This window comes from Diadema antillarum, unplaced genomic scaffold, assembly GCF_040938485.1.
Source record: "Diadema antillarum isolate AM-2024a unplaced genomic scaffold, OU_Dant_1.0 scf00000030, whole genome shotgun sequence".
Classification (NCBI taxonomy): domain Eukaryota; kingdom Metazoa; phylum Echinodermata; class Echinoidea; order Diadematoida; family Diadematidae; genus Diadema; species Diadema antillarum.
In genome coordinates this window covers 1,670,418-1,681,015 of record NW_027270919.1, presented here as the reverse complement: position 1 = coordinate 1,681,015, position 10,598 = coordinate 1,670,418, and the positions used below count along the sequence as shown (strand labels likewise).

The following is a 10,598-nucleotide window of genomic DNA, read 5'->3' as shown; positions in this document are numbered from 1 at the left end:
GGGGGGGGGGGGGGGGGGGGGGGGGGGGGGGGGGGCACCCCCAAGAGGAGGAGATTGTTTTGGTTTTGGCATTAGAAAGAATAGAGAAAATTGAGTGCACTTTGAATGGTCTGCCACAGGCAAATATCCTTATCATGCTCTTACATAATGTGACAGCTGTTGCAGTCATTAAACCCTGGCTTGGCCTCCAGGTTTGCCACGCCTGAGTAGAAAGTTATTTTGCAGTGAGCAAGTACATCTACTCCTACTTCTCAAACGATGAATCGTTAGGGGGTATAGCACCCCATCAGCTTCGTTTGGTGATGGGGTCTCGCCTCAAACAGGGGTTTGACGGTATGGGACATATGTATCACCAAAATGATTGGTAAATCACTCATAATCTTCTCCAAACTTCTTCGACATCTGGCTTCTTCAAGTTCAACTCATTTTAACTCTACACCTTGCCCGGTAAATTACTAGTACCTACACTCTACTCACTGTTTTTCCATTTTTGATGCTTTACTTCCACTAGCGTCAAAATTTACATAAAATTTAGAACTGAAATCAGGCAATCTATCAATCATGTAAATTCAGGCCAATTTATGCCACAAAAATGTACCCAGACTGTCCATGACTGTCTGGACAAAGATCTTCCGGAGAAAACACAAAAATCAGCTTTAATAGGTGGGTGACTTTTGCACCAAATTCTGACTATACGGCAATTCACACTGTGACAAAATATCACGAGAATGCCGTCTGCAGTAATGTAAACAATGGCTATGACATGACCATAGCCTGGGTGGCTGGCTGCACAGTTTGTGTGTGTTTTCAGAGAGGAATCTCATCATTGAGTGGAAGTTGTGGGACAGATATTATGCTTTTTTTCTGCAGTAAGTGTTCTAACTACAACATGTCACAGTAAACTGCACAGAAAGTTAGAAAACTTGCACTCCCATCTTCAAGTTTTCTGGCAATATTTCTGGTGCCTTTTGGTACAGTTGTCTGGCAAGCTTCATCAAAATGTGATTTTTTTTTTTTTTTAATTTTTTTTAAGCATCAGTGTGAATGGACCTGTACAAAAAAAAAAAAAATTGTCATTGACATACAACATCTTATATCACAGGACTTTGCAATCAAGGAAGAAAATTCCATGTTTATGGTGGAGAGACTGGCACATCAGGCATCGCAGTCCTTCAAAGTTCTCCAGACACTTACTCCAAGAACATGTCTTCTGCCATTTCTGCAAAATTGAAAAAAAAAAGAAAAAGTAAAAATTCTTATGAAAGAGACACCTGAAATCCTAATCAAACATCCCTGTGACTGGAAATAAATGCCAATGTATACAGGCGATTCTAAAAAGAATTTATAGCCTTGTAAATAACCTTTCTTTCTATATCTGCTATTTTTCCATCGATTAGAGACTTTAAATACCACAGACAAACTGAATATCAAATGGTAGAAAAGAAATCAACATACGATGCTCAGAGGGTGTTTCATATTCTGCAACATTATCAGTGTACAGGACACAACAAACAGGGAAAATCCTGAGACCTCTAAATGCAAAAGACAATCTCACCACTCGGCAGTCAGGGTGACAATATCGGGTAATTTTAAAGATCATGTGGAATTAAAGGCCCAGTAGCCCCATCAAACCATGTATCTATTTCTAACATCTGTTTGGGATAAAACTGCAAAGTTTTGCATGTCAACAGAAATTAGGAGCAACCAAAAGGGATTAAGCACATATATCGGTGGGTTTTTTTAATAAAGACTGGGCTAAATACAAGGCGACTGTCACCCAGAGCAAGATGGCTGCACAGACGAGACAGAGGCACTTGGTATTACTTTTGCACATCAAGTCCAAGTTGTGACTCCAGTATGTGATTCATCTTTGATGCAACTAATTAATGTAACTCACGGGAAATGGAAGATATCTGGGGTGAGTTGGACGTCACTTTCCTTTTACAAATCCCACCATGTAACATAAAAATAATGTTAAGAGACCAAGCATGTGCCTGTGCAACTCCTAAACTGGGGAATGATCCCCAAGTGCAGCAGTCTTTACATCATACTGACTCAAACATTCTAGCATTTAACTATGCATTATTGTTCAGCATACATTTGTATCAGAAGCTTTTGCAGCACAGAAGAATATAAGCACATAAGTTTTGGGCTATATGAATTGATGTATTATTATCATAATAAAATGATATATGCTATGGCACTCTTTCCGTTGATGATATGTCAGTTGTTGTTGGTTTTTTTTTTCATATTGGCAGTAGACATTGTTTAGTAAGGCACTATGGTGTTCAGTTGCTAGGATTTGACTGTTTCACCGACCCACAATTTCTCACGCTATGGGGTCTTTATGCTGCAAAAGCTCCTTTCATTCCAAGTACTTAATGTATCTGAATGCATGGATTCAATCTGACTGAACAGCACATTATGTATAGTGTAGCACAAAAGGGCAACAAAGCAAAACTTCTGTGAAGTCTTACGCTGCTTCAACTGCAGGTAGAGCCTCAGCGCTTCATTTCCAGGTTCCTCCACACCGGGGGCCTCTTCTCCTCCTTCCTGCATCTCCTCCTGAGCCCCCTCCTGAGCCCCTTCCTCAGCAGCTACTCCATCCTCTCCAGTCTCTTCATCATCGTCCCTCCCATCAGGTGGGTCGCTGACCTCATCACTCGCCACGGGCTCTGCAGTGTGAAGTATGATACAGGTATCTATCTCTCTTACCATACTCAGAGAATATGATGCCTAACACCAGACACACACACAAAACAGCTGGGAGCAGTGTTCAAGTGCTGTTACAACTCACCTTATACTCATGAAATGCATCTGCAACATCGTCTACTTGATACCTTTAAGCAGAAACCACCCAAAGGTAGTTTCAAAAAGTAAGTTGTAAAGTTCAGTGGTCTTCAGGACGGCTGGTTTTTCATAAAGCAAGTGATGACTGGAGGAAGTTTTATTGTAACAGAAGATCTTTACTTGAGAAAGGTGTACGCTGCATTACTTGCTAAATATATTTTGGAGTGATGCCAGCTAATGACAAGCCCATGGTGAATAATCGAAAATGCTACTCATAAAACTAGTGGAAGCAGGAAGAGGGATTTATCCTGACAAAATTCAGGAGAGAGAAAGGTAAATAGAATGTACATGAAGGTTATAATGGCATGAAGAGCATGACAGAAATTGTGCTTGACGCTGAGATCACTTCAGGTCCATCCCTCTGCTTTCCTTAAAGTAGAAAATCACTATATTTCAGCAATCATTCTTATTTCATGACATCAGAGAAATCTTCCTCTTGTATGAAAAAAAAAGAAGGAAAAAAGATTGATTATGCATTTTCCCATGGTTGCTCAGCCCGATCGGATTAAAGTGTCTGCAGAGTAGAGGTAAATAAAGTGACCAGCAAACTCTATCATGATTCCTGAGCATGCATAGCAAGGTATGGCATACACACACAGCACATCATCTTGAAATAAACATGGGAAAAATATGATTTCAAACTCTGATAATCAGTGTGTCCAGCTTTTGAAGCATTACAGAGAGGGAAATGGAGCATGCTAGAAGAGTGAATCTCTTTACTTTTAATAGGCAGCACTCAAACTTAAATGTTTCTCTCTTACCGCATGATTTTACATGGAAAAAACAAGTAATCCTGAATATGGACATATTAGATTTATTTCACGAGATTCAAAGTCAGATATGCTGAAATTACACGTTTATTAGCAGATCAATGTATTTTCTGACCTTGAGCGTCCGGCTTATTCAAATCAACTGGTGCTGGTTTGACTTCCAAGGGAATGACTTCTGCCTCTTTGTCATTCCTCTCCTTCCATGGTGACAGCGCCATGGCTTCCATGTTATCTCGAAGAGTTTCAGTGGACTCTGAAAAAAAATAAGCAATAAAATTACAGTGCACTCCCATTACAATGAACACGGCTGTAACAAAATTTCGTTATAACGAAGTAAAACTTCCGGTCCCAAAATTATCATCATTAAAGTCTATGGTACAAAATTCACTTAGAACGAACAAGGCTATAGCTAAATTTTCGTTATAACAAAGTCTTTTCAGATTTGTTTTACTGTTGTGAAGGTTCTTAATTACAAAACACACAGATTCTGATACACGTCGGCCCTAAATGTCCGTTAGTTCAGAAATGAAATGTTATTTTGACGATATTCCTAAGGTTCGCTATTAATAAGGTTAGTTAATCCGACAATGAAATATGGTTCTTATTACGACGTTTCGTTAGTCCAAAAATGATAGGAATTCCAAACGTTCGTTAATCGTAACATTTAAAGAAAAAGGTTTCTTTAATCCGAAAGCCTTCGGGATGACAAACCTCATTTCATTTTCCCATCAACGAACTTTCAGAAAACGAACAATATATTTCTATCTAAATTCTGAACTTTCAGAATAACAAATCTTTGGAAGAGCGAAGCTTCAGATGAACAAACCTTCGGAATCCCGGAAAGGCGAAACTTCAGAATAAGGATCCTTCAGAGTAACAAACCTTTATAATAGCGAACTTCACCGAATCCTAAACAATCACTTTCATTACATGTTTGACAAAAAAACAACTCAATTCTCTTTTTAAATGTAATATTCAAACGAAATTAAAGAAGTACCATCCCATTTCACATTGCTTTCCAGTGTAAGATGAGTATTCTACAAACAGAATATAATACTATGCGTGGTTTCCTTGTTTTCAATATATATTGTATTTGTTCGGTTATAACGAAATTTCGTTATAACGAAAGACAAGGCAAGTGCCGTAATGTGTCTCGCCCACAAACGTACAACACCTTTTTTTTTATTTTGTTCACAAATGGACCTATGGATCAAAAGTTAGGAGTCATAATTAAATGCACAGTACATTGGGGCCTAAAAGTTCATTGACCCCTGCCTGTGATCTTTGACCTTGTGGTGACCATCAACTCCCCAAGATACATCTACCATCCAAGTTTGGTCACAAATTGACTTACGGATCAAAAGTTATGACCCATAATCAAAACACGCCCCAAAAACTTAACATTGGGCCCTAAAAGTTCATTGACCCCATCTGTGACCTTTCACATTGTGGTGACCATCAACTCCCCAAGGTAAATCTACCATCCCAGTTTGGTCACAAATGGACTTACGGATCAAAAGTTATGGTCCATAATCGAAACGCGCCCTAAAAACTTAACATTGGGCCCTAAAAGTTCATTGACCCCTGCCTGTGACTTTTGACCTTGTGGTGACCATCAACTCCCCAAGGTACATCCACCATCCAAGTTTTGTCACAAATACACTTACGGATCAAAAGTTATGGCCCATAATCGAAACGCGCCCTAAAAACTTAACATCGGGCCCTAAAGGTTCATTGACCCCTGCCTGTGACCTTTGACCTTGTGGTGACCATCAACTCCCCAAGGTACATCCACCATCCAAGTTTTGTCACAAATACACTTACAGATCAAAAGTCATGGCCCATAATCGAAATGCGCCCTAAAAACTTAACATTGGGCCCTAAAAGTTCATTGACCCTTGCCTGTGACCTTTGACCTTGTGGTGACCATCAACTCCCCAAGGTACATCTACCATCTAAGTTTGGTCACAAATACACTTCTGGATCAAAAGTTATGGCCCATAATCGAAACGTGCCCTAGGCCCTAAAAGTTAATTGACCCCTGCCTGTGACCTTTAACCTTGAGGTGACCTTCATACTTGGTAAAAGGTAAAACTTTGTATGACCACTCTTCCCTCCAAGTTTGATTCAAATTGAAGCCCAGAGTACATGCAGACTTATTCAAGTTTTTATAGCGTTACGGACAGACGACGGACGGACGGACGGAGGACGGACGGACGGACGGACGCCGCACGCGATCCCTTAGTCTCCCCTCACCTCCGGTGGGCTCAACAAAAACTGCCGGTCCCGAGGATTTCGCTATAACGAGAGTGCACTATTATACAAATGATGCACAGGATAGAGTGTGTTAGTGTAGGCGTGGTGCACTCGAGGGTATTTACAATTGTGAAACATGCACGAGGCGAAGCCGAGTGCATGTTGCACTACATTGTAAATACCCGAGAGTGAGCTACGCCTCCACTAATGCCACGAAATAATCCTGTGCATCATTTGTTTTATAAAATGGGTCGAAAATTCGAAAACTAACATCATTTTTCAGCGTTTTTCACGTACCTTTGTGGGTCAAGACGTCCGAAGATGTTCGTCCCAAACATTTACGCACGTCGCACTCGCGGAAGTCCCGCACATACAGTATACATGTGGGGGGTTGGGTTTCCGGACACTTAAGTTCCCTCATGAAAATTACTTATTTTACATAGAATATGCACCCTTTACCTTAAAGACTTGGGGTGGTATTCTGAAAATCTTCCTAAGTTTCTTCCTAAGTTTCTTCCTAAGTCAGAAACTTAGGAAGTGCCTAGGAAAGACAAAATCGGTATTCTGAAATTTCTTCCTAGGCACTTCTTAATGCAAATTAGGCCATCCTTATTCCCGCCCACGTCCTTTCCTAAGCCAATACGAAATGCCGTATCATAAGGAACTAACCGATGTCTGCCAATGACAATCGCATATTACTATGACGTATAGGGTCAAATACACGAGGGCGCGGCATGTCCCCTTTCTCACGCTCATTTCGCGCATCAAAGTACATGTGCGCGCAATGACTCACAAGCGCGCCTATCACGATGCTTGCAGTTTGCTATTCTTAACAACGTACTTAGGACAGGGGTGGAGCTTTCCTAAATATTTTCCTAAAATTCTTTCCTAAGTGCATTCTAGAATACCAACTTCTTCCTAAGTCAGAAATTTGCATATTCCCGCCCCCTTCCTAAGTTTCTTCCTAAGTCTACTTAGGAAGAAACTTAGGAGGATTTTCAGAATACCACTTAGGAAAAAATCCTGACTTAGGAAGAAATTTCTTCCTAGGAAGGATTTCAGAATACCACCCTTGATATAGACTCCTCATATAGGCCTACTAGACAACATACTCTGAAAACGGCGTGAGAATTAACCTGCCAAATCGTTGGATTTGCTCTTCAAAGTGACTCCATGTACGCGTCCGGTCCCATAACGCTTGGTCTACTGTACTGTACAAAGTGTGCGTATAGTAGAGTATACGTACGTACGCCACACGTTATGCACAAGGCCAGGGAAGACAGGCCGGCCGGCCGGCAGCCCGAACTAGAAGTTGTTTACAGGATTGACAGCGCGTATGCATGCAATTCATCAAAGGAGCCGCCGCGCGCACAGACGATCGGCAATCTACCATAGGATTACATGCAGTGCAATTGTACTGAAGTAAAGGAAGGAGGTGTGTCTCATTTCAGCGCTTCCTATTGGCTACATTCTTGAACCCATTTTATAAACTACAATTGACACTGGCTGCGTTTGTGTTACACATAAGTTGTTAGGGACTAGTTCCACCTTCATCTTCAGTGGGGGAAACACAACGAGAAGAGAATGTTGCATTACATCACCTTTTAGAATGCTCTCCAAACGATCATCAAGCTCCTTGATGGAAGGTAGATTACCAGTAGGGGTCCTCCATTTCTCGGGATCAAAAATCTTACGGAGTTCATCCAAGAGCTCCTTGTCATTTTGAGACATGACCTGACAGACATAAAAAATAACATTTCAATAGGTAAAAAGGTTGTAATCACATTTTACTTTAATCAAATATTGTATATATATATGCTGAAAAAAAATATAGAAATAGCGCCAATGAGTATTGCATCATAGAACATCTAGAAATAAGAAAATAAAATCTAATAGGGTGGAGTAAAAGTTGTCCTTTTCTCCCAACAGATTCAAAAGATTCCACTCCTTACCCCGCAGGTAAAGATTCATACACCCGGGTACAGACTATCATAATGGCTGAAGCATTTTGCACAAAGATACAAAAAGCCACTAGATAAACAACCGGTTGAGTTGTATTGCATAGGCTGACCTTGTAAATAAGCTCTGAATCTGAGAACTAGGACCCAAAAAAAAATAATGCTGCCACCATAAAGGCTTGGTCTTAAATTTGAAAGTGCATCCTTCAATTGAAGTCACTAAAACTCAATCCTCTAAATATAAGCTATGCCTCCCATGCATAACTTGACATTTTGATAAATACATTCTGTAGAAATGAGAGGAATTAAAAGGAGATCAAAAGTATCTAATCACATTCCTCATTTATTTTAACAAGGATTTGTCTGGTATTCTTGAAGATATTTTCTCCAGGGCTCTGCTAAAACACATTTTTGATGGATATAACATTGCCTCTTTTCCTATGAACTGGACAAATATCTCTCTCTCTAGTTTTAAAAAAAAAAGTTCAGTTCAAACAAAATAATACTAGCCAAGAAAGATATGACAAAATAAATCATATTTCCTGACAAAAATGGATCCAATTTTGCTGATTTTTACCCTCTACACCTTTTCAAAGACCTTAAGACATATCATCCAAACTGAAAAATCGGGGAAAAAAATATTTGCACGGATGTAAATTGTTTTGACAGGAATTCATCTTCATTTTTAACAAGCCAAGAGACACAGAGACATTGACACATGCATGCAAACCAGATGGAGGGAAGTTTACACTCCTGTACAACATGGCATAAAATATGCCAAAGTTTGCATCATATTTGTCATGGAATACATACCTGTCTTAGGGGCGCATGGTTTGCCATGACCCTGTGCATCATCGCCATGAAACACTTCACATCCCGTTCAGCACACTCTTCAAAGCATGAATTTTTCTTGGCTGCTGAAAGACATAGAGATGCAATATACAAGTCTTGTTATTGACATTGGCATTTGAGGTCATAAAGATCTATAATTTCTGGCTTTTTTAGAGACATTTCACCTCCTACAACATTTAGAAATAGCAATACTGATGAAAGACCATTTGAACAGCATCAAATCATCCCAACATGAATCAAGAGATGTCTGTTTTACAAGGATATGTGGTTTTGTACCTGATTTCTTATAATACACTCGATGGAGACTGTATAATATATAAACTGTCACAAATTCTACAAGTACTACAAACTATGATGATGGTAATCACAAGACTTTAAACAGGGAATGGACATTGATGATAGTTACAAGTTTCAACAACAGCTCTTGTTTCACCGGGTGGTCCACAACTTAAACGTTAGCATGCTGCTTGATGTTTGGTAATCAAATACTGTCAGTGACAGATGTCTTCCAGAATCAAAACTCTCAGGTCATAAATATACACTCCCTAGGGATATTCTGTAAAAGTGGAAATTTTCGCAGTGTTGAAATCGAAGCGCGAAAAATTAGTCGCGCGAAAAATATCCACTTTTACAGATCTTGACCTTATCTTTACACATCTGACCACAGTGAATGAGCTGTAATACACAGATAAAGTCTTCAGCCAGACATTTGAATAAGTTTGCAGGTACATTTGCCAGTTTCTTAATTCTTGCAATGTGCTTAGAATATTTTTTAAGCTATCAATAACATATTGCATACCTGATCAAGAGATACCAAAATTAAATGCATACTGCGTACCAAAAATGCATTGTAGGGCAAAAACACATGGTGGAGGAGGTATGCATTTCAAAAGCCATGAAATGACCCTACATCAAAATCAAAAGGCTATTATTGTGTAACCAAGGTATCAAATCACTTCTGAATCAGCAATCAACTCTCTCTCTTGGTCAACGACTGTAATAAACCATTGTTTTGACAGCCGAGCCTGTGTCCCGACCAGACCATGCCGCATGTTGTACAAGACTGCCCTGTCAGATGCTGTCCAGGTGGGCTAAAGATCTCAGCAATCAGTGGCGCAATCGTGACAAAATATGGCACACACAAGACCCACATCATAATCTACAAGATTAAGTCTTAAAATGTTCTGAAATTATCCATTTCTAATTCTAATAGCTGGATTATGCTAAATAAGCCTAAGATCTTATTTCAGCCTGTGAAACACTAAGGAAAAGCCTTGAAAGTCTTATCTTTGGTTTGTATATTGATTTTTACATATATTCAACAATTGTACATCATAAATACTTCTAAAAGTCACTTCAATTCTATTGTATTTTGTTCTTTTAATTTGTTATGTACATGTATTTCTTTGTTGTTGTTTTTTGGACTTATGTTTTCTTCTTTGTTTCTTCATTGGAAATTGTAACTGACTACTCTTCTACCACAGTTGGCATAAAATTAATCAAAGTGATTAATAGTAGAAACAGCCAAGTTTTTATGAGTTTCATGACAGAGCACTGTTTTATAAGAATGTACCAGTACATTCCATAGGAATGTACAGGTACACAAAATTGTGCCCGTTTTAGGATGACATGCACTTTCAAAATAAAATTGGCATGACTTTGTAATGCGAACATTGCAAATTTGGTCTCAACAGTTGTAGAAGACTTGAAAAAAAAAAGTGAAGAAGCTTCATGATGAGGCCTTCTAAAATTGCAGAATCATTACACAAAACTTCAAGCCCACCCCCCCCCCCACCCCTTTTGGGTTAAGCAAGGTTTCATGCAGATGTGAATTGCTAAGATCCTCACAGACCAACTTGTGATCACACTGACCCACAAAAACAAACACACACCCACTGACATCAAAACCAAC

The 10,598-nt window shown here is 39.4% G+C and overlaps 1 protein-coding gene across 1 annotated transcript; it reads right to left on the bottom strand.

Annotated features, from left to right (window-relative positions):
* Positions 1–247: 247 nt before the first annotated feature.
* LOC139740276 (uncharacterized) lies at positions 248–8,695 on the bottom strand. Its single transcript, XM_071650859.1, has 5 exons — positions 8,648–8,695; positions 7,478–7,610; positions 3,736–3,873; positions 2,478–2,675; positions 248–1,219 (listed from the first exon to the last, which is right to left on the bottom strand). The coding sequence occupies exons 1-5, from the start codon at positions 8,693–8,695 to the stop codon at positions 1,191–1,193; spliced, it is 546 nt and encodes a 181-aa protein (XP_071506960.1). The 3' UTR covers positions 248–1,190.
* Between the last annotated feature and the right edge of the window lie 1,903 nt (positions 8,696–10,598).

Bases quoted from the DNA above. Each gene is read 5' to 3' on its own strand.
- LOC139740276 (XM_071650859.1), bottom strand. From the start codon at position 8,695: ATGGCGATGATGCACAGGGTCATGGCAAACCATGCGCCCCTAAGACAG. The intron at 3,874-7,477 runs GTGATGTAATGC...ATTTTTTTTCAG, and splicing joins TTTGGAGAGCATTCTAAAAG to AGTCCACTGAAACTCTTCGA. The intron at 2,676-3,735 runs GTCAGAAAATAC...TTCACACTGCAG, and splicing joins GAATAAGCCGGACGCTCAAG to AGCCCGTGGCGAGTGATGAG.